General features: G+C 37.9%; 2 protein-coding genes across 8 annotated transcripts in view; both read left to right on the top strand.

Moving 5' to 3' along the window:
• LIPK (lipase family member K) overlaps positions 1-1,171 on the top strand; it is a 44,890-nt gene extending 43,719 nt beyond the window's left edge. For 3 of the 4 annotated variants that reach the window (XM_036336698.1, XM_036336693.1, XM_036336692.1), the window contains 2 exons: positions 876-955; positions 1,115-1,170. The gene's annotated coding sequence lies outside the window, so the exon portion shown is untranslated. Of the gene's footprint in view, positions 1-875; positions 956-1,114 lie in introns of all 4 variants that reach the window. The other variant, XM_036336694.1, reaches the window with a different exon arrangement.
• Positions 909-23,609, top strand: LIPN (lipase family member N). Of its 4 annotated transcripts, XM_036336699.1 has the most exons (12): positions 909-955; positions 1,115-1,207; positions 4,550-4,607; positions 5,865-5,980; positions 6,812-6,929; positions 9,021-9,219; positions 10,984-11,093; positions 13,484-13,620; positions 16,131-16,277; positions 17,926-17,997; positions 18,553-18,624; positions 22,212-23,609. In XM_036336699.1, exons 4-12 carry the CDS (start codon positions 5,873-5,875, stop codon positions 22,443-22,445), a joined length of 1,197 nt encoding a protein of 398 aa, XP_036192592.1. In that variant the 5' UTR covers positions 909-955; positions 1,115-1,207; positions 4,550-4,607; positions 5,865-5,872; the 3' UTR covers positions 22,446-23,609. The 4 variants fall into 4 exon arrangements, with proteins under 4 accessions (XP_036192592.1, XP_036192593.1, XP_036192596.1 ...); XM_036336700.1 differs by lacking the exon at positions 909-955 and having other exon boundaries at positions 1,124-1,207; positions 5,862-5,980; XM_036336703.1 differs by lacking the exons at positions 909-955; positions 1,115-1,207 and having other exon boundaries at positions 4,427-4,607; positions 5,862-5,980.
• The last annotated feature ends 1,105 nt before the right edge of the window (positions 23,610-24,714 follow it).

Here is a 24,714-nt window from a genome sequence, read left to right as displayed (position 1 = left end):
CCAACTACCGGTTTAGGCTCGATCCCTGTGGCGTCCCCGATTGGAGAGGGTGCAGGCTGGGCTAAGGGAACCTCCCCCGCCCCACCCCCCCTCCCCCCAGTGCACAAATTTTGTGCACTGGGCCACTAGTGTAAGAATAATGGTAGGCCTATTCCAATAAAATACAAAAGCAAAATACAATTGATTTTTCCTATGAATTAACTCTCCTCTATTAAATTTATTGTAAAAAAGTGTTAAGAAATAATGTCCTTTGAAACATACATAAGAGCAAACACCCATTAGAATTTATGGCCAAGCTGGTAATAAACATTATTACTATTCTTCAATAATTAAGCAATTACTCTGTTTGTAGAGTCGTTCATTCATTTGTTTATTAATTCACTCAGCAAACAGTTTTGATATTGATAGTGATTGGGAGAGAGATAAAATCAAGATACTGTGATACTAAAAAAAAAAAGCTATCTACCCATTTCCAGGCATGCTGGGAAGATTTGAAGGTGATTTGATAGTAACTTAGCAATGTAGACAATTAACTCTGGAAAGAAAAGGGAGCATATACCAAAAGAGCCATTGTTACCTCTTTACACATTCCAATCACCCGATATTTACCTTTGCAAATTGATAAGACTGTATCTCAAATTAGATCCAACTCGAATTTCTGGCTGTGTTCTGCATCTGGTTTTTCAAAAAAAAAAGAATCTCTATTTGAATATACCTCCTACAGGAATTCAAATACAAATTACTTAATGCCACTCATTAAGTAAGCAGTTAGGCAGGTAAACCGGCTTGGAGGAATGGATGGTATAAATTTCCTCCCACTGTGGTATGGTCCTTCCTCTTCATTCTCACAAAGCTTTGACCTTTTCCACCGGTAGTGTTCTGATCCTGCCACTGCGGGTCGTGGATGTCATCACAGGCAATAACCAGCACTCTTGGTAATAACTTCTCTTTAAATGTAAGTGATCTTTCTTTTGAGCATTTTGGTTTGGGGTGGATAAATATTCATTTAGCACATTATGGCCTCGTTTCAAAAACCTTCAGTAGTTCACTCATTTATGATGGCTAGAATTTCTTATTTGTCATTTCTCTCTTCTACTTTTTTTTTTTATCATAGCTGCACGGTATTTGAAGATGGGTCTAGTGTAGTGGAGCTGAAACTGAGACGCATTGATACCAACACTAAAGAGAACAGGCTCCACTCTAATAGGTAATCTCAAGAACAACACTGTTTCTTATAGACATCATGAACACTGACAACTTTGCTTTATGGGTAAAGAAATAAAAATTTGAAATATAATTTAAAATGCCTTTCCTAATGCCAAAATGTGCTAATCAATCATTTTACACACACACACACACACACACACACACACACACACACACACACGGCTTTATTGCATCCGGTTTGAATTTTAGTAAGCATAAAGAATTACATAAATTATCTAGTTAACTGGCAACAAATTCTGTGGTCCTGTTTATACAAAGTCTTTTCCTCCAAGGCAAAATTTGTCTCAATTTGTAAGGTTTCAAATTATTCCTTTTTCCAAATACTTAGTTTCTATTTTGTTGGTTATGCCTAATATTTTTTAAACTTTGAGTTGTGTGCAAGGGGAAATTATGCCCCCTTTGAAACAGTCATGTGTTACTAAAAGGCAGTCTTTGGGGGAAAAGAAGCAAACAAACAGACAAAAAGATGATACTTAATAGCAAATATATTTTGAATTAGAACATTGGAAGAAAAATAAGAACTATTTTCACAGATAGATACCAAGATCAAGGATCTATGTTCAACCATGTATTTTCAGTCATCTTGATAATTAACTGGGCAGCCATCATTAAACAATTTGCTGAGGCTGTGACATGATCCTTGGGTCAAGATATCAGAAATACCACAGGACTTCTGAAAGGCTGCCCCTTAATCTACATTTTAGCCAACATTCCTTTCCAGCTCTAATACCATCTAGCTTTATGAAAAACAAACAACAACAAAGCAAAAAACAAACAAAAAACAGGGGAAATTTGAGCTTCTAGAGCAGTGGTTCTCAACCTTCCTAATGCTGCAACCTTTTAATACAGTTCCTCATGTTGTGGTGACCCCCAACCATAAAATTATTTTCGTTGCTACTTCATAACTGTAATTTTGCTACTGTTATGAATCATAATGTAAATCTCTGATATGCAGGATATATTTAGGTGACCCCTGTGAAAGGGTTGTTTGACCCCCAAAGGGGTCGCGACCCACAGGTTGAGAACCACTGTTCTAGAGAGTAGGAGCCATCATTTGATATTTCACAGAAACAAGAAAGAAGTTCCAATGTATTTCATTTTAAATCATTTCAATATATTAAATCACTACTAAAGTAGCAAGCTTACATTGTAAGAATGATGAAAACATTGTGGAAAAAATAACTTTATTTGATATGGCCTTGTATCTGTCAAATAAAAGAATTGGAAGAATTCTCCAGATTATTTAAATAATCCTCAGATAATCTTCAGAGTTGAGGAAGAAATATAAAGAGGCAATAGTGTTGAAATTCTTCTGGGATTTAAGCTGATCAACAATTTGTAAAAACCTGAGCAGTTTAACCATATTCATGCTATTTCCACATTGAGTCATGGCAACAGATCAATAATAATAATAATAATAATGTGCTTCCTAGAACTCTCCAGAGAGTCCATTGAAGTTTTGTTGGAAAGGGTTGTTTGAGAGTCATAACCCATGAAAGATTCCAGACAAGTCTACACACTTCTGCCATTGTACTGTCCACAATGGCAAAGCATGGTTGAGTCCCTCATCAAATACTGAGTATGGGCTGGTACATAATCTTAGTCCAGCAAGCTGAGTGTTTCCTTTCACACCACATTTGTTTAAATGGCATAAAATTTCTCACACAGTGGAACAGATCTTAGGATTTGGACATATATGAATAATATTTTTGTTTTTGAATGTATTTGAGAATGAGTCCAAACTAATAAAATTGAAACTCCAGTATCATGCTTAGTAGCAATGTAAGCCTTCTTCCTGTTGGAAAATGAACAAAATGTAGTGATTGTGTGTACTCTACAGGCATGCAAAGTGAAGTGAAAAATTAAATCACATACACCTCCATTATCTAGTCTTTCAGGTGGGGCATAAAGCTAAATTGTCTTTATTCTCCTCAGGTCTTCAACTCTACCTGTTTAAGGCAGAGTCTAACTGGTTTGTAGATTAGCTCCCACAATGGTTGCTGCCAAGGTTGGCAACAGGTTGAATCCCTTTAGCAATATGAGTCTGTTTTTTTTCTGCCACACTGCTAGTTCCAAACTTTTCCTGGACTTAAGAGTTGGGAGTCAGGATGGCCTCACCTTGTCAGTTTAGGTACAATCAATCACATCCCTGCACACTAGATCAGTGATTTCAACTTTGTCATCTCATGGCACACATAAACTAATTACTAAAATTCTGCGACACACCCAAAAATATATTTTTTGCCAATCTGACAAAAAGTATAATTTTTATTTATTCACAAAAAAGTATTAGTAATAGTCTGCCCTTTCTGCTTCAGAGTGACTAAAAAATCAGGTGCCTATACACGTATACCATAAGGATTTCTAGTACCAAGAATTAACCAATCAGAGACAACCTTATTATGTGACATGACCAATAAGATGCAACTCTGTTATATGACCTAAGTATTTATGATTCAAGATAGGGCATTCATACCAGATGGCTATTGTTATATGTTGGCTGTTGTTGTTTTTTTTATTTTGACAATGTATGAAAAGTGAGGTCAGTTCGTGATTGACTAGTGAGGTATTGTGTGTTTTAAAAATTCTTGAGGCACACAAGTTGAAAATCGCTGCACTAGGTGGTTGACATCAGTACTGTCACATACAGTTGACCCTTGAACAACAAGGGAGTTATGGGTGCTGAACCCTTACCTGGTCAAAAATCTATCACTTGACTCCCCAAAAACTTAACTACTAATAGCCTACTGATGACAGGAAGCCTTACCGATAACATAAACATTGATTAGTACATATTTTGCACATTAGAGGCATTATATACTGTATTTTTACTATAAAGTAAGCCTGAAAAAGAAAATGTTATTAAGAAAGAGAAAATGCATTTACAATATTTTTTGAAAAATATCCGCATATAGGTGGACCCACCCATTTCAAACCCATGTTGTTCAAGGGCCAACTATACATTGTGTCATTTGATCCTCACAGTAACGCTGTGGGGTTGAGGAGGTAGTTAGCATTATGTCTTATCTTATGCATTAGGATCCTGAATACATTTTACTTCCTCATTTGACTCATTGGTTTCAAAATGTTGCTGAACCCTCCCAACAGCAATAGAAAATGGAAACATGAGGATTCAGTCAAACTGGTTATTTGTCATCATATAGACCATTATTTCCCAACCCACAAGTGCATTGTGGCATTTGGTGACTGGGAAGACGCCCTGGGTGTGTATCATAGTCCAAGGTTTCCCCATTTCCCCGGGTTTCCTGTCTCTCATCCGTCTGACTTCTAACTATCACTGCAACCGTATCTCATTCTTCAGCCTGATGTCACATGCCGAAAATCAGAAGTTCCTAATCCATTGGAGTCCTCAGTAGCAGGTAAAATCAAGATTTCTCACAACCAGGAGGCAGTTGGCTTGAAAATCAGGTTGTAAGAGCTCTTCAGGGAGGCTGCCTGCGTTCTTGTCGTAGTTCTTCTGTCACCTGTTGGCCCTGTGACCTTGAGCAGATCTTAAATTTCTTTCAGCCTTTGTTTTTTTCATTGATAAAATGAGGATAATAACAGGAGCTACCTCATGGAGTTTCTTTGAGGTTTAAATAACAAATGAGAAGTGATTAGAACAGTGCCTGGCACAGGCCAAACGTTCAATAGATATTAGCTATTATTCATTTCAAAAATGTTGTAAATTATATACCACTTACAGATATAAAACTGTCTTAACCAGATAGCAAGTGAACAGAAAGTTATTTAATTTCAAAAGTAAATTCTGAATTTCTAGAAGTCAGTCATTAATCTGTTATAGCCAAGGCTCTCTGCTCTTTCTCTCTCACTCCTTCTTACATTAAGCGGTGAAAGAGCTTACACTGCGCTTAGTGTTCTATATGTCACTTAATCCTCTCTCTAACCCTGTAATCTTCCTTATAACCATGTAATGTTATTGTCCTCACTCTACATCAAGGAAACCAAGAGACAAAGCCACTAAAAATAACTTGCCCAAGGTTAGGAATCTTGTGTGTAGTGATACTGGACTTCAATCTCATGCCGTTGGAGCTCTCATATGAGTGCTTACACTGAGATGACGTTGTCCTACTTTGAAAATACATGATTTAAGCAATGCCAAGAGGATACATTGCACGTTTATTTAACGTTTGCCATTGGGTGTCCACAAGAGAAGTAGTCACACCAGTAGAAACTTATCGCCAGCTTGTTTGTGTGGTTGGAGCTTCAGTTCTTATTTGCTTTGTGGAGTGCTGAGCTAGACTATAGGGTACCTCCACTTTCAGTTTTGCCAGGGTGTGGAAATATGTCCTCTGAGTCTCTAGGTGTTCCGGAAAATCTCAGGTGAACAAAGACTTAAAATAATTGAAAATTTTTCATTAAAATAAGAGATAAAAATAAGTCTTCACACTAGACTAAATTCATTTTATTTTCAGAAGTGGGCTATTTTAAGGTAGTTTTTGTGTGAAAAAAATAGTTTAATAATGCCCAGAGTTAGGTCACTGTACTTGTTCTCTTCCACACTTTCTCAGCTTTCTCAGGATGTTAGTCACTTTTTTATTAGGGTACTATTTTCATTTCATTAATCAACTCTGATGTATAAAATTAATCTGTAATTATCAAATGTTTTATAGCAGGCATTCCAATGATGTGGCTGTTTTTAACAACAACCTGTTTGATTTGTGGAACTTTAAATGCTGATAAAATCTTTCATTTGGAAAGAGAAGCGAATCCTGAAACGTGGATGAATACTGTAAGTCATGGAAAATTCCAAAGAACACCAAATAAAGCAGATAATAGGTTATAAAATTATTAAAAGTCCTGTTAGAGCTGAAAATCTCTGATAAGAAAACAGATAAAACAGGCTATTTTTAAAAAATATTTTTTTATTAATTTCAGAGAGGAAGGGAGAGGGAGAGAGATAGAAACATCAATGGTGAGAGCAAATCATTGATCTGCTGCCTCCTTCATGCCCCCTACTGGGGATCAAGCCTGCAATCAGGCAAGTGCCCTTGACCAGAATCAAACCCAGGACCCTTCAGTCCACAGGCGGATGCTCTATCCACTGAGCCAAACCAGCTAGGGTTAAAACGGGTGATTTTTAATCCTTCTCCAAAAGTCAAGCTAGGTTGGCCTGCTCTTTTGGCTGAATAAATAATACTTTCTAGTCATGCAAAACAGAACTGTATTTTTACAGAAAACTTATCTTTTTAATAATATTAATAATTTATATTTTAAACTACCTGGATGATATTTATAACTGCTCTCTATTGGCCTGTGATCTTATTACCTTTAAACCAAGAAAGATCTCAAAGACAATTGACTTGAGAATATAGTTTGTCAAAAGAATGGGTCAATGCTAAATATTATCTCCCCCCACTAAAGAAATATCAACAATAGACATTTTCTAATATTCTACTTATTTTTTATCAATACTTTATTTAATAAATTAATTTTATAGTTACCTGGGACTACAGATTACAAATAATTCACCCTGATAAGCTTACAACGATACTTTGTTCTAGTTTCTTTTGATAACCTTTCTAGAAAATGTTTAGCTAATGCCTGTGCTTTCACTGGCCAGAGTGAAATCATCACCTATAATGGCTACCCCAATGAAGAGTATGAAGTTATCACTCAAGATGGGTACATCCTCAGCGTCAACAGAATTCCTCACGGGCGAAGAGATACTAGGAGTGCAGGTACAAGTTGTGCCCTTCCTGATAAGGGTTGGATAAAACTAAAATTTAGTGCTGGCTTTTCTTTAAGAGAGTGACTGATATATCAAACATTTTTTGAATTTTTGCATTAGTCTTTAAATGGTTAGCAGGGAGTCTCATTCTTTTCTAATTCTCAGAAGACTGCCAAGAACCTAAAAATAGCAAAGGCAAGACTGATCTTGTTGACAGCAACTAGGCCTGCTTGTTTGGGTGTAAAGGCAAAGGTGGAGCCTACGTTTTGTAAGCTCATTACTGATTTTCCAGGTGATGAACTTCTGTATTCCAAGAAAGTGGATTTCCTCACCGTTGGAAAGGGATTTGTTGGGTTGTATAAAGTTGGTTTTGGGGTGCCCCAAAAGAGGATCTCTGGCCCTCACTAGATTCAATAGACCATCCTCTTCGTGATAAAAGTTTAACTTAATGATTGGCATTTCTGAAACTTCTTCCAGAAAAGAAAACTTTAACATTCACACATGCTCTAAGAGACAGATGGTTTGTGGAATGAAAGAGCATGGGGTTAATATGGCCTCGTTCTAGAATGAGGAGCCAGGCCATGCACAAGCAGAGGGGAAACTAGAACTGCAAAACCTCTGACGAGGGAGAGAGAAGAGCAAGCAAAATCTCTGCAAAGCCTCAGTGACCACTCTGCATCTCTCCCACCACCCACATTCAGAGGCAGCTTTAATCATGTTGTTTGACACTTTCTCCCTCTCAGAAAGAAATCTGTAATTCAAGAGTTTTTTAAAAGTGGGGGGAGTGTGATGTGAGTGGGATTACCTGACAAAACACGAGACACCTAGTTAAAGTTGAATTTCATAAACAACAAGCAGGCTTTCATATATGTCTCACTTGAGTGTATAGAACTCAGATGAAAAAGTTATTCATTGTTTTATTCAAATTTAATGGGGCCTCAGGTCTTTTTCTTTATCACTTTTGTTTGTTTGTTTGCTTGCTTTTGGCTAAATCTGGCAACCAAATCTTTTTCAGGAGTGGGGGAGCGGGAACTATGAAATACAAAAGGGGGAAACTTTTTCAAGGAAAGGTTTTGCTTCAGGAGGAAGAATTTGGGAAGATTTGGAATTAAAAGTCATTCATCAGGAGTATCATTCCTAGCAAACCTATGAAGTCAATACTATTAATCGTTACTAATACTATTAATCATTACTTTACTGATGATGAAACTGAGGCAAGCAGGTTATGAAGTAGACTTGAAGTCACACAAATAGCAAGTGACAGAACCAGGATCCAACCCCAGGCCACCTGACTCCAGAGCCTGTTTTCTTAACAATTAAATTATAATTTAACATTTTACCCTGGTCCTTCTCATCTCCCCCAGTGAATACTCTATCCATTGGGAATTTGAGAGTTGGCAGAGGGGTGTTGAGCTGATTTTACTATTATAATTTCCAAATGTTCTCCCGTGGGTAGAGGCTGGGTGTTTGGTGAGAAGCTTGGTGAGAAATTAGTGATTATCCATTTACACTCACTCCCTCTTCTTCCCTAAAGGAAGGACTGGAAGAGGCATAGGACTCCATTAAACATGATTGCTTCCATGTCGCTGTAAGCCACACCCAGAAGATATATAAATGCGAAATCATAGAGCATAGCAGTTACAAGCGCATGCTTTGGCATGAAATAGAGCCCAGCTTGAGTCCTGACTCAGTACCTTGTTGGCTGGGTGACCCCTTGGGAAAGTTACTTAATTATCTTAAGTCTTAGTTTCCACACCTGTGCAATGAGGATCCTCAAAATAGTAACTAATGTATAGAGTTATTGTAAGAATTTAATAGGCTCAAGCATGTCAGCCAATGGCCATAACACCAGGTACAAAGTATTTGCTCAAGAAATTTGCTTTGTGGTCATAAAGTTCTATACTAATGACAGGGAAAAGGTGAATGGTGTTTTTGGTTTTTGCTTTTTCTGGTATGGTGTGTGTGTGTGTGTGTGTGTGCGCGCGCGTGCATGTGCACACGCACACATTTCTATCATGTTCCTGAGATGCTCTATTTATCATAAACTATTTTCTCATTATCTACCTATCTCTGTTGTCTCTCTTTTCCTCCCTCGCTTCAGGTCCCCGGCCAGTTGTGTACATGCAGCATGCCCTGTTTATAGACAATTCCTCCTGGCTTAAGAATTATGCCAATGGAAGCCTTGGATTCATTCTCGCAGATGCAGGTTACGATGTCTGGATGGGGAACAGTCGGGGGAATGTTTGGTCAAGAAAACACAAAACACTGTCAGTGACTGAAGAAAAATACTGGGCCTTTAGGTAAACTGTGTCAAGTTTGAGACAATTTTGAATATAATAGTGTGAATGATATTAATAATAATCTATGACCTTTGAAGTCACAGTTCCTTGTAGTTCCTACTAACATCTCAAAAGTCAGAAATTGCAAGAAGCTTTGATTTCCACTGATTCTCTCATAGTCAAATTATATCATTTTAAGAAGATTATTTTAACATCCAATTTTATCCAATGCTATACATTAAAAGTATGTCCCAAAGGACAGCACAGGAATTCTTATGACCAATGTATGCCGTCAATCCATATTTATTTAGTGCCTAATATATGCACTATTCTAGGCTCTGAGCATACAAAAGGGAACAATGTCCCTGCCCTCACAAATTTTCTATTCATTCTAGCGCTGCTAATACAAGTCCTTTCTTTTGGACAGCCAATCAATTTCACAATGATGTGTATCAGTACTAAATTTTTTTTAGAGAAACTATGGTTGAATTTTATAGAATACTATTTTTTGTTTTGTTTTTAAATATATTTTTATGAATTTTTGAAAGGAAGGGAGAGAGAGAGAGAGAGAGAGAGAGAGAGAGAGAGAGAGAGAGAGAGAGATATCAATGAGAAGGGAGAATCATTGATTAACTGCCTTCTGCCCTACCTTGACTAGGGATTGGGCCCACAACCCAGGCATGTGCCCTGACCACCTGGAATTGGACTGTGACCCCCAGGTTCATAGGTTGACGTTCAACCACTGAGCCATGCAGGCCAGGCTAGAATACCATTTTAGAAAATTCTAATTTGAGATCTTTAAAACTTTGTTAATGGGCAATGGAGAAGAATCTTTTGATATGTTGAGTGTTTCTTTTAGTGAAAGTGTTTCTGGGGTCACCAGAGGACAAGCTGGTGCCCACAGTAGGCTTTCCTTCACAGGCCTAAGCTCACTGTCATATGCAAAGTAATGAAATACTCAGAATCCACTGGCAGGTTGAGAAGAAAGGAAGGTTAGAATAAATTGTTAGAGTCAGAGCTTTTGAGCAGTGTGGTGAACATTGGGAAATATTTTGTGTCACTGGTCCTTGGCTGGGAGCTAGGATCTTGTTTACTGTAAAGTATCACAACTCCCATACTTAGGAGTATCAACCTAGATATTTCCTCACATGTTGTTTATTAAAACAGTCCTCTAAATCATGGGATACCTTACTCAACTAAATGTTATGTACCAATTGTTCTCCTCTAACAATACTAGCTGAACTGGTACTGTAAGATTTTGGTATATGTTGAGTATATATATATTCCTTTATATAGACAGAAATGTTAATAACAGCAACAACTAATTGCAGCCAGAGTTATTTCTTTAATACTATCCAACCTTAATGACTTCCTTATAGCAGATGCTAAAAAGCTATTACATGCGAGAATCGTGATTTACAACCAATTCTGTTTCCAAAGTGGGGCATTATAATGGCCCTGAGAGTCTTAAGTTCCCTGGGGGAGTCTGAAGGAGCAGCATGCAAACTAGATTGGGGGACGGGGGAAGGGAAGGGAAGCAAACACAATGGAAGGAAGTGAAGAGGAGAAGTAAGACTGAACTTCAGGTACTATACACAAGTCTAGCAATCATTCCTGTTATTAGAAAGTAACCCATGTGAATGCAGTACACGAAAGTTATAATAGCCTGCATGTAACTGGATAAGTAATGAAATATACACCAAATAAGTGTAAAAAAATGTGATCAAATGCTCCAAGTTACAAACTTAGTTGGGAGTATTTATAAGACCCTGTTTTATTTTGCAGTTTTGATGAAATGGCCAAATATGATCTCCCGAGCATAATAGACTTCATTGTAAATAAAACTGGGCAGGAGAAGTTGTATTTTGTTGGACATTCACTTGGCACTACAATAGGTATGTTCACAAAGGTCAATGTTTTACAAGGGTCAGAGTCTTGTAAGAGTTCACCTTTAAACTGGAACAGAGTTACTGCCATTAATAGTGTCCTTGATTCTCTGTCCTGTTCTTAGCACATAAACTCAGTGCCCTAAGAGGCTATAAACCTGAATTTCAGAGACTATACATAGGCCAAATATCTCCTTCATTTCTGATCATAACTATACATTTGTAATGGTGATGTAATTTCCCAGAATAACATGTACACCAAATACAAAGAAGTATCAAAGAATAAGTTTCTAGACTCCCTCTGAGCTGAAAATGTAAAGCCTAATGACATAAAATAATCCCTGAAGAATATAATCATACCTTCCTCACAACCCACATGGGATTTTTAAAAAATAAATAAAAGGGAGGAGCTTACATTTATATTTGAACAAATTGAAAAGATATGATTATTTTTTTGAGTTGGAACATGAAAGTTTACTATAATAAATCAAGTGGAAATATCTATTTAGTGTAATAGATATCCAAATAATATAATATAGAATATCAATTAAATGTAAGAACTATGTAGAATTTTTTTAAAAGTCCAAAGGCTCTGCTCTTTTAAAACATACTTTTTAATGATTTCCTAGATCTTTTTTTGAGTGGGGGGGAATCAGTAATCTAGTTCCAAATAAAAATGTAAAGGGATCTATACAGTTAAAAATGTGAATTTGCTAGTGATCTTCCACTGAAGTTTCCAATTTTAAGAGATCGAGTTACGTTAAAACTAAGTATGGGTGAAACTGTGCAAGAGACAGTAAACATTCTTACAGTAGTCGCCATTATTATCAACAGAAAATATATATTTATCATTGTTTTATATTGATCAGCAGCTTACAAGCTTAGAACAGGCAGTGAGCATCAGAGGGCATTCTATAGGGTATCAAAGAACTAATAGGAGGTCCCCCTCCCCAAAATAACTGCTACTAACAAGTAAATAATTATACTATCAAAGCTAACATTTAGTGAGCATTTACTGGGTTTAGGACCCTGTGTTTAGGAACTTTCCCAAAATATCTCTCTTTAAAACTTTCTGTTATTATTTCTATCTCCCAGAAGAGGAAACATCAATTCAAAGAAATTAAGTGGATTATTTGAGGTCTCTTAGCAAGTAAGAGACAGAACCCACATTAAACCAGGTCAGTTAGACTTCATCCATAAGGTGCCTAGGCTTTGGATGGAGCAGGAATGACTTGAGTGGAGTCTAGAAAAGTGAGTAGGACTTTTACAGGATATGCTCTCATATGTGCTCTTCAAAGAAAACAGAAAATTTGATCATCAGTGATCTGCATCGCATTCAGGGCATAAAATTTTGTAGTGAGTATTATTTGCATACAGGGCAGAGCAATTTTTGTTTTGTGGGAAAGGCCCACTGTTTGCAAGACACTTAGCTACCAAGGCCCCAACTCATTAAGTGATAATAAGGCTCCGGAGTTAGTATGGGCAACAAAAAACCTACAGAAATCTTCTAGGGGGAAGTATTATGCCTGTTTCAGAGTTTTTGTATCAATTGATACAAAGTCAGCTCTTTTTTTTTTCTCTTTGGCCAGGACAGTTTCAATAAGAATTTTGGGCGGGGCAGCGGGGGGTGGGGGGCGGAAGCTTCTGCTATGGAAACAACCACACACACACACAATGGAGGGGGGCCAAGAAGGCACCTTGGAGAACCAAAATACACAGAAAACTCCTTGGAGCTTCTTCTGTGTAGTGCTGATCTCCTCATGCTCACAGGGCTAGCAATGGGTGCAATGCTATTACTTAAAGTTCAGAACAAATGGACACACCTGGTTCTTCCTGGGACCACAGTGGACCGAGGGAAATCCCCTTCTCTCTTGAAAGCAGGAAAAGAATTCTGGAGGGTTGGTAAGCATCTGGTGAAGCAGTGAGAGCAATGAAATCTCATTCCATTGTGAGAAAGGAAAACTGGAATCACTCGATGATACTGCAGAAAGGCCTTCTTCGTGAGTCACCTCCCAGGAACTGATTCTTTACTTCTGGAAGCTCTGGACTCAGCACCTCAGCGTTGGGGGCAAAATGACAATATTGCCAGCAGTTCCTCCAGGCTTTGAAAGTGAGGTTGTCATAGTTCACTTGCCAGTAGCAGCTTATCCCTCACTTTCCCCAACCCAGTTACACTTTCCAGTATTTAAAAAAAAAAAAAAAGAAAAAGAAAAAAGTAGACTTGAGAGCAGAGAGGACTGAATGCAGATTCTCTGTGCAGAGACTCAGAAGAGTCTCCCAATTCATTCCCAAGATCATGGCAATAGATGGATAAAAATGACAAGAGTCCCTACTTTTCTTAATAGAGACATTGTGCATTTCTCATTTTTACAAGAGTGTCTTGTCTCCTGTTCTCCCAGGGTTTGCAGCCTTTTCCACCATGCCTGAAGTGGCACAGAGAATCAAAATGAATTTTGCCTTGAGTCCTGTGGCCTCATTCAAATACCCCAAGGGTATTTTTACCAGTTTTTTTCTACTTCCAAGTTCTGTAATCAAGGTAGGCTCCCTATTTCACCAAAATGTATTTGAGGGTCTCATTTTGGAACATAGATATTCATTATTTTAAAGTCTGTGATGAAGTAAAAGTAGGAAGTTTAGATGAAATCTGTGGAAAACAGAATCTGCAACCAAGTGCTTATTTGTGTGTGTGTCCATGTGTGTGCGAGTCTGTACCACACTATCTACTGCTGTCATATACAAGTTACTACACTCAATCATTAACAGACCTGACTATATATCAGAACTGCTAGCTGTGCTGAGTGCTATGTCAGCTTAAAGTCCATTCATGTTTTCTTGTTCCATTCTTGTTCCACTGAGCTGGTCAATGAACTTGCAATGTCCAAATGGAAGATATTTTTCTAGTTTCATATGGTCACTGATATCCTGACTTTGATGTTAAACATGAATAAAATAATCCTTCCCGTATGGCAACTTGTAATTTACTAAAACTATGATTATAAAGCCTAATTGTCTTACAACTCAGTTATTTCTTCAAATATTTATTGGTTATTTTCCAAGGATTGGAAAAGCAGTTTGATGGTTAATTGTGATTTTGGAATTTTATCAATCTAAATTATTTTTCTATTTGCTTTTTGTTTCTTTAAAAAGGTCATTGGCACCATGGACATAGTATTTTACCAAGATTGCACCTTAAATTTGGGGTGAAGGGTAAAATCAATTTTGACCAAAGTGAAGTCAAGACCAATTAGGGTATCACAGTAATTCATATATAAAAGGAGGCCCTGGTTTATGGTGGAGAAATAGATATGGAAAACCATTGTTTGTTGAGCTAAGACAAGGAAGAATTTCCATAGGGCCTAAATGATTGGTTTGGTAATAGTTTGATTGTATTATCTACTTGAGCTCAAGTAATGTAACTTCCCTTTTGTGTGGTTGATAGTTCTACTGCAAAGTGTATTGATATCAGTGTTGGATGTTTCCTATATTTGGACAGATTGAGCAGACAAATTAGTTAAATTCAGAGATAGACACATTTATTACCAGTTTTGCATATATACTGCTTTGCCTACAGAGATTGGGTCTGAGGCAAATATTGTCCCTGGCTTATCTGTTTCATACCGCCTATTGTCAAGTTTCCTGCCACTGTAAGTCGCATTCCCTGACCTCCTCTGGCACTTGATAATATCTGTTGCCCAGAGAAGCTCCAGTCCTCTCATCAGAGATTCCCCACCCAATCTTACTTTCCCAAGCCCTAGACGTTTTAGCATGCCACCTCCCTTTCTGTCCAGTGGCACCCTCTCTTTGGTACACCATTCTCTACTTTTCAGCATAAATGCTAGCTCATCTGGGACACTCCTAGAAAAACAATGTGCACATGGGTAATAGGGAAAATCCTACTTTTCCTTCTTATTCAAGGCAATATTTAACCTTAAGGAGAAATATTCTGCCTTTCTTGACAATGAATGATGCCGGGGTCCAACCCCAGCAGGTCCAGGGGTCCCCAAAGGTGTGGACGGAGTCGGCGAAGAAGGAAGGGCACGGAGACAGTGTTCAGTTGATCAGCAGCCTAGCCAGGATCTCTAGCCAGGATCTCCAGCCAGGTTAAGGTCTGGATCTCCAGCCAGGTTCTGTGTCCAAGTTCCCTCGCTAGGTTCTCCAGGTTCTCCAGGTTCTCCAGCCAGGTTCAGTCACCAGGTTCTAGTCAGGTTCTCTTGCCAATTTCTGTAGTCAGGTTCAGTCCAGGATCTTTTGCCATGTTCTCTCCAGCGAAGTTCTTCTGTCTCTAGTTCTGTGTAGGTTCTGTCTTCTTAGTTCTGTGTTCTAAGCTCTGTATTCTAAGTTCTGTGTTCTAAGTTCTGTGTTCTAAGTTCTGTGTTCTAAGTTCTGTGTCTTGCTGTCTTATTACATCTGTATTTATACCAGTTGATTCAATCCTATCAATCTCTATTACAAAGGTTAGGGCGTTTCTTATCTCCATTCCAGGGAGTAAAGATTATGTAGCTTAAGCATGATTGTTCATAGTTAAAGTGATTAATTACCCACCTGGCACTAGTTAAGAGGTTTTATTCCCTCCCTAACTTCAGGGGAAAATCCCTACCTGGGGAAACAACCTTTCTCAGAGACCTTGGTTAAAACACATAGTGCCAAGAAGGTGAGCAAACATATTAAGAACAGTATGCCATATATGCCAGGTCCCTTGAAACAGCAAGCATGGACCGGCTCCCGGCAGAATGAGATATTAAAGATGAAGTCAATTACTGATTTACAGGCTACAATGACAGAATACAGAGAAGCTTCACCATGAAGAAGCGAATTTGGGGTTAAGGGTCCTCACTGCAATCTCCTTATAAATTATGTCTGGTGATCTTCCCTGGGTGCAGATGGATTCATAAGTATCGTAGTTCCTTTGCCTGAATGACTTGGTCTCCTTGGCTGCAAGAGCAAATACAAATTGATCCTCAAAAATCCTTATTTCTGGGATGATGAGAATGTCAAAAAGTTTGAAACAATTCTTGAAAAGAATCTTTTTTTTTTTTACTTTTACAGAAATTGTTTGGTACCAAAGGTGTCTTTTTAGCAGATAAGTCAGAGAAGCCACCTTTTGCCACAATATGCAACAATAAAATATTATGGGTGCTATGTCGTGAAGTAATGGACTTATGGGCAGGATTCATCAGGAACAATCTGAATATGGTATGTATAAGGATTATGGGACCATTGGGTGTTTTTTTGAGAAATTCCAGCTTTCCTTTGATTTAGTTTGATGTGTCTGTTACTCTGCATAAATTAATATGGTATTCTAAGCTCTTACATGCAGAAATTTACTTGTTATGCATAGATTAGGAGTTTAATTGACCATGAATGTGAAGACTGGGGAAAAGAATAAATAGGCGACTTCAACCTTCCATCCCTGATCAAGTTTAGGAAAATGAATGTTCCACAATAGGCAGTAGTTTCACATGTTCATAATCAGCCATCACTTACTACCGTGAGTTTGATCTTACAATTACTATAGTGCATTAAAAATAAAATCCTAGAATAAAACTGAAACTCATAGACACAGACAGACAACAGCATGATGGTTACCAGAGGGAAGGGGGAAGGAGGGACAGCAAAGAAGGTCAAATATATGGTGACAGAAGATTATTTGACTTTGGGTGGTGGGCACACAATGCAACATACAGATCATGTATCATAGAAATGTGCATTTGAAACCTGTTTGACCCTATTACCCAATGTAACTTCAATAAATTTAATAAAAATTTAAAAAATAAAATAAAATTCTCAAAAAGAGGTGAAGCACATATAAGCATTGAACTTACTGTGTGTGTGCCCTCACATGTTGGATGACTCTGGCCTCAAATAAAACCCATCAGTTAACTTAGAACTTAAAAGACAGAACAGAATGGAGAAGGAATCCCTTTTCTATGAAGAAGCAGCAGTCCTGTTTCATCAACTCTTTGTTTCCTGTTACTGAGAATTCAAGGAGGAGGAGGAGGAGTTGGCATCTGCAGTGGAGTGTGGTTGTATAGTTATCTCTGTCATATTCCAAATGGCAGCCAAATGAGACTAGTAAAGCTAGTCCCAAACGCTTGTCTATCAACCCACTCTACTCCTATTTGTTAAGAAGCTAAGTTGTGTTAGACCAAAAACCATGAGGAACCATTGTTCAAAGCCTACTTATTCAAAAGTAAAGATTTTTAATAGTTCCCTTGATTAGTTTTATGATAATCTCAGATATAAAATTATGATTACTATTGTATCTCTATAATGTTTACAAAGATCGAAGTACAGTGCACATAGAAATGATTATTTATTAGCTTTTCTTTTACAATATTTTATTTTATCTTCACAAGAGCCCACCAAATTGGTAGCATGATTTTCATTATCTTCATTTAATAGATGACAATACAGAAACTCAGAGATGTTAAATAACTTGCCCAAAGTCACAAAGATTATAATTAACAGAGTTAGATCCTGAAGTTTAGGTATTTTTGATCTACTGATCTGCAATAGCGCGTCTAGGCATACTTGCACATTGCACCTTTCCTCCATGATGTCCATTATTGCTTCTTTTACTTCAAAGTAAACCAATTATCTTATAGTTTCAGAGCTGATGCAGGTTTGCTCTCAAGCAACCCATGCCACTGGTCAGCCCAGAGTTCACTCATGTTCGAGTGTCTGACAAAAATTCAGACTTATCTAGATGATTCACATAGATATTTTCAAAAACCCCAGTATTTGTTTACTAAGTTTTAGCTGAATTGTTTTCTGTTTTTGAAAGGCATAGTTTATTTCTGTGGGTGATTCTTGCTGTAACATGTGGTTTATTTCCCTTCAGAGTCGGATGGATGTGTACATGTCGCACTCTCCCACTGGATCGTCAATACAGAACATCCTCCATATAAAGCAGGTAGTGACTTTGTCATGGAAAACCATTCTCATCCCTATTTTCATTATATGTGAAAGGACAGAGTTAACAGGCCTCCTCTAAGAACTTACCAGCTGGCTTCCATTTTGTCCTTGTCACATCTTAAATGGTCTGATTTCCCTGGGTTTTAAGAGAAATGACAAATATGGTGCAGAACAAGTAGGTAACATAAATAATTCCCATCTTAAATCAAAGCTTGTAAGAGAGGCCCTGCGCTAAAACAATAGGTAAGCTGGGAAAACCTCAGGAATCTGAGCCTTCCCCGGAGAGAGGAATATGATTCTCCCTAATGAGTTTTGGTTTTCCATTAGCTTATCCTACAAACCACGGGAGATCACTTCTCTCTCTCTCTCTCTCTCTCTCTCTCTCTCTCTCTCTCTCTAATTGTTTTTCACAGTAAAAATGTATTTCCATCTTTTACTGGTCAGGAAGCCTTATTTTCTTTCTAGTGTACAGTGTTTTTCTAAGATTTGCTATTAACATTAATGATTCTGAATATTATATTTCTAAAAAAACCCACACACACATTTATTTCAGCTTTACCGATCTAATGAATTCAGAGCTTATGACTGGGGAAGCGAAGCTGAGAACATGCGTCACTACAATCAGGTGAGTTATTCAGAATGCCTCCAGAAGGGTGGTTTTGAGACATTGTAAAAATAAGTTATTTGAGAGTGAGAAGAATCCTACCTGGCAACTGGTGGTATTCACATGGATAGATAGAACTTTTTGAAAATTTTGTGATTTTGATATGTATTCATTGTGAAAAATCTAGGGAAAAAAGAAGCATATGCTAAGGAAATTAAATAATTTATAATCCCTCCACCCAGAGATAACTAGATATACCAATATTTTGTTGCATTCATTCCAGTCTTCTCAGCATTATTGCTCTTACACAGCTTTTAGCATTTCTTTTAGTATGGTTATAGCAAGACATAACCAATGTTACTGAGGTGTTTTTTAACATAATCTTAATGGCTGCATAATAGTGAAAATAGTTTTACCAAAACCTATACAAATTTACAGAGTAAATGAATACACATTTCTTGATACTAACAGCAAGAATTTGGATACAACATGAACATTAAGAGAGTATTATCCAGCATGAAGACTTGTCTTAAGGCATCTTTCTCCTTCTAACGTTACACATCCAAATCTATAGATTCCTTTGGCCCTCCTGTGCTTTAACCAATGTTGTTGCCATCATTTCTTTTCTCAAAGTCAGGAGCTGGGCTTCTCTGTTTGAACTAAACCCATTAAATTAAAATTTTTCAATGTTTTCCAAGACTGACATATTTAAAGCTATTCTTAATGCAAACCCACATTAATTAGGCTGTTTCTGAGCATCAAAACAGTCAATCAGACCAGTTATTTCTCAATAATATATTGAATTGTTAGAGAAATGATTCTCCTAGCTTTTAAGACAACTGTAAGAGCTATGCATATTTTTATTATTTTTAACTGCTTGACTATGGTGTTGTTTACTTACAATAAAATTCACTGATTTTACATGTGCAATTCAGTGAACTTTGACAAATATATTCATTTGTGTAACCACAACACAATCAAGATACTATAGAACATTTCCATTACCCAAAAACTTTTCTCCTACCACTCAAACTATGTATATTCACAAATGCTTAGAAAAGGGTCAGAAAAAAACAACAACCACCTAACAAATGTTAAAGTTATTATTCTCAGAGAGGGGAGGAAAGAAAGGGGGAAGTAAATGGACGTGATGGAGTAAAGAAGGCTCTATTTTGGATTTTACATACTTCCGCTGTCATCCCTTATTTTTATTAAGCGGGTTATATATTGTTTACTTTTTTAATATCTATTTTTATTGATTTCAGAGAGAAAGTGAGAGGGAGAGAGAGAGAAAAAAACATCAGTTATGAGAGAGAATCATTGATTGGCTGCCTCTTGCATGCACCCCACTGGGGATCAGGCCTACAACCGGAGCATGTGCCCTGATCGGGAATCTAACTGTGACCTCCTGGTTTATAGGTTGATGCTCAACCACTAAGTCATGCCAGCTGGGTTATATTGTTTACTTTTAAGAGAAAATGGAACAAAATATATCACAGTTAAAACCATTATAATCAAGTTCTTTTTTTCAGCTTTATTAGGTAAAATCAGCATATGAAATTTTAAGATTGAAGTGTACAATGTGATAAGTATGTGATAGTGTAAATGTCCTTAGAATTTATCCAGGCTGATCCTCTTTTATTTGTGTGTGATTTTAGATCATTTTGAAACAGGAATTTTAGGGGTAAATAGTACAGGTTTAGGAGATTTTAGAAATTTTGGAAACTAAGGGGACCATGGAGGAAGCACAGGGCTGCAGAGCAGCAGAAGGTATATTTCCATAGAATAGGAAAACTGAAAAGCTGCAACCGGTATATTTCCATAGAATGAGGGAGCTGGGAACAGCAAAAGGTCTATATTTATAAAATAAAGAGAAGGAAGACCTTCATCCAGAAGCAGAAGAAGAGAGCCCAGGGGGGAATAGGAAAACAATAAGGAAGAAGGGAGGGAGAACCTCACATGTCCCATGTGAGGCTCAACCTTTGAGCCCAGGGGTTAGTATAGTAACCAGTTAAAGGGAATAGTGGCCAATCAGAGGGGATATCAAGGCATCAGGATCTGCAGCCTTTATAAGCCATAGGGAAAAAGAACTCAGTGGGACCCTTTCCCCCTCCCTACTTGGGAGTCCATTCTGTGGGACTCTTTCCCTCTCCCCATGTGGGAGTCTGTACTTGTTCTTCAACAAATCTCCACCTTTGCTAAATCACTTTCTGTCTGTGGATTCAATCTTCAATTCTGGCGGACAAAGCATCCAGGTTCCAGTCCAAAAATTCCATTTCAATTTGAAGTCAATTTTTATTACATTCTAATTTTATCAGTTTGCCCTCTTCTTAAGCTTCCAGCACAGGCTCTGTACCTATTCTATATTTTTTCGGGAATAAGAGGATTAACCCATGCAAGCTCCATGAGGATAGGGATTACCTTCTCTTTTGTTCACCAATGTTTTCTCACCTAGCAGAGTATGTGGCATTTACTGAGCCCTCGATATTTATTTGTTGCATGAATAAAATTTCTTAACCTCCCTCTTACCACCTGAAAATGTCTCTGTCCCCTTGATTCTAGCCTTCTTTTCTCGCTCAGAAAATGAAGATCCTCTCATTTTCCCAGGTCACCTGCATGTGCTCTTGGCCCTCATTTCTTTTTATCCCTTCTCCCCTCTTACTCCTTTTATTCTCTTCAATGAGCTCCTGTACCTCATGAAAAACAAACAGTTACTATAGTTTCCTTGCAACTTACTCCCCTAACTTGGACTTTGTAACGCAATGATCTCTGATTTTTTTCTTTCCCTTTTTGTTTGCTCTCTTTGTCCTCTACACTGGCTACTCTCTGTTTCCCACCACTGTCCAACTGTCAGCATTTCCCAAGATTCTTAACATCTCTACACTAGTATCTCTCTTCCTTGGAGAAGTTAGCCATATCCATAACTTTAATTATCTCCTTCTGTGGACCATCCATGTTGCTTGACTAGATTTTTTCAGGAACTATCCTTTCTTCAAGTCATTTCACAAACTCATGTTCATATAGGCCTCTTAAGACAGAGCTCTGAGAAATGAACCTGCTTTGTCCCCAAAACTTCTGAAACATGTCCAAATACCCTAGTCTGGCATTTAGACCTTGACTGTCTGTCTCCAATCTTATATCCTACAATATTCTTTCAAATGTTTTCTTCTCTGGGTATACACTGGACAGCTTGCCATTCCTGACCATGGCATACAGGCTCTTCCTGCCTCCTAGGAAGCCCTCCCACCCTCCTTCCTATCTGTCAAATTCCAACTATCACTCAAGAGTCATCTCAAATGACTTCTTTGTATATGAAGCCTCCAACTGGAAATAACTTCTTCTTTGTCTTCACTTTGATTTTCTTTACAGAGTGTTTTATAGCATTTAACATACCTTATTTTGCATACAAATGTTTGTTTGGTTATCTTGCCTGTGTCTTCAAACTCCTGAAGATAAGAAGCATTGCATGTTTCCTTCCTATTTCCCTCAGTGCCTGACTGAACAATTGACTTGGTAGATACTGACTTGGTAGCCTCTGTACTTATTTGAATTCATTTGTTTCTGTGAGGAGCTTCCTCTCATGAATGTCCTTTCTTTCTCCCCCATAGAGTCGTCCCCCACTGTATAACTTGACTGCCATGACAGTGCCTACTGCTATTTGGGTTGGTGGAAATGATGTCCTTATAACAATCCAGGATGTGGCCAGGGTACTCCCCCAAATCAGGAATCTCCATTACTTCCAGCTATTGCCAGATTGGAACCACATTGATTTCATCTGGGGCCTTGATGCTCCTCAACGGATGTACAGTAAAATCCTAGATTTGATGAAGACATATTCCTAACTACAATACATCCACTTTTCCATTAAAGCTTGCTTTCAACCCCAGGAGGCTTTGGGAAAAAGAATAATCAGCAGTGAGGTCTACTCCAGCATCCTCCACCTTGTTGATGTTGCTGAATGTTCCCTTGTCAAGGAGCCTCAAGGAGAACATCCCCCAATCAATGGCATCCCACAGATTTTCCACTGGTGATTTGCATTCTTCATGAACAAGGAGGAAGATCTTTCTCCCTGTCTTGCTGATTCACCCACCTACAGAACCAAACAAGAGACAGAAAGGAAAATTCCTAAGGCAAGCCTCATGTAGTGCTAAGCATGGAGCAGAATTATCCCTAAACATCCCCATTCTTGCCTAATTGTAAGTAGGTTGGTGTTCTCCCAAACTGTAGTCATTCACATTCCTCACTCACCTGTGCCATACCTGCATGCCACCTATGATACTGCTTTTACAAGTATCAGACTCAATTTGCTTATTTATATTTTAAAAAACCTGTTTGGAGCTACTATAAATGGGAGGAAAGGGTATATTTACCCCAACTTGAAGATAAACGTAAACTGTAACAATGAAAAGCAGATAATTGATAATAAAATTCCTAGATGCCATGACTAGTCAAGGCCCCTGAGTTTTAGAACTGCCATCTTTTTGGTAAACGTGTCCTCTTGATTTGAAAGGGAGATCGGCAAGTGCTAGAAACAAAGACATAAACCAGAGTTTGGCTTTCTCCTTACGCTCAGAAGGTTGAAAGAAATTTGACAGTGAGTCTTTGGTAGGATGTATCATGGCCCCAAAGATGTCCGTGTCCTAATTCAAGAAACTAACCCTAGCCCTTACATGACAAAAGAGACGTTGCAGATGTGACAAAGTTAAGGCAGTTAAGAAACTTGAGGTGAGAAGTTTATCCTGGGTTATCTGAGTGGGCTCAGAGTCCTTACAGGGGTCCCCATAAGAGGGAGGCAGGAAAGTCACAGTCAGAAAATATGACAATGAAACAACAAGAAGCTGGAGTGATGCACTGAGTCAAGGAATGCTGGCCGCCTCTGGAATCTGGAAAAGGGAAGAAAACAGATTCTCCCAGAAGTTTCCATAAGGAATGCAGCCCTACACCTTGATCTTAGATTTCTGATCTTCAGAACTGTAAGAGAATAAACTTACATGATTTTTAAGCCACTCAGTTTCTGGTCATTTGTTACAGCAGCCATAGCAAACTAGTACAGGGACTAGCTCTCATACTATGTGATTCAATGCTATTTAGTACCATATGTGTGTATTGGCTAGAATATTTCATAGCCCCTGTGGTATATAGCCTACACTTGGGGAAACACTGCCAACAAACTCACAAGGTCATCATGGAAAATGGTATTCCATAGACTAACGCGACTGCAGAAGGATTTAGGCCTGAGGCAGTGAAGCTGGTTGCTAAGATGATGGTTGATTATAGGGGAAGCTCTGTGTGGTCAGTGTCCTGCTTCCTCCTCTACCTTGACTCCCTTTATACTGTGGCATCCGAGCTGAGACACCATTCCTGAATCACCCCTCCTTCCGCAAATGGACTCTGTGCTGAGGTAGGTCATCGCTATGGTTCTTTCTGCTCTTAAATTTCAGTGCCTTTCCTTTAAATTAAAATAGGCTTGGGAATATTTTCTTACATTAAAAAAGATTTATTTTATTTTTGTTCCATTTAGAAAATAGAGAAACTAACAAAGAAAATGATGAGCAATATCATCACCACTAAAAGAAAAACTACTTGGTTAATATTTTAATAGATTTCTCTCTGGTCCATTTCTGTTTATGTCCGTTTATAACTTTAAAATATTCAATAAATGCTATTTAGTAACCTTCATTTTCCCCATTAAAATATATTAGGAATACTGTTGCATTACCTACAACAAATGTCTACAATATATTTATAATGAGTGAATAGTGCTCTGTTGTAAGAATGAACTAGAATTTATCAAACCACTTCATTCACATGGTTGTTCATGTCATTTTCAATTTTTCACTCTGGTCCTTTTGTTCACCACGGATGGCTCCTAGAAATAAGTTTCTGAATTTATATTTATTTTTTATACATATTGCCAAATTTTCCATCAGAGAGTTTACATTGAAAAAAAGGGACATTTTTAAAATATATATTTTATTGATTTTTTACAGAGAGGAAGGGAGAGGGATAGAGAGTTAGAAACATCAATGAGAGAGAAACATCAATCAGCTGCCTCCTGCACACCCCCTACTGGGGATGTGCCCGCAACCAAGGTACATGCCCTTGACCAGA

This window comes from Myotis myotis, unplaced genomic scaffold, assembly GCF_014108235.1.
Source record: "Myotis myotis isolate mMyoMyo1 unplaced genomic scaffold, mMyoMyo1.p scaffold_m19_p_15, whole genome shotgun sequence".
NCBI lineage: Eukaryota > Metazoa > Chordata > Mammalia > Chiroptera > Vespertilionidae > Myotis > Myotis myotis.
This window is presented reverse-complemented; position numbering and strand designations above follow the sequence as displayed.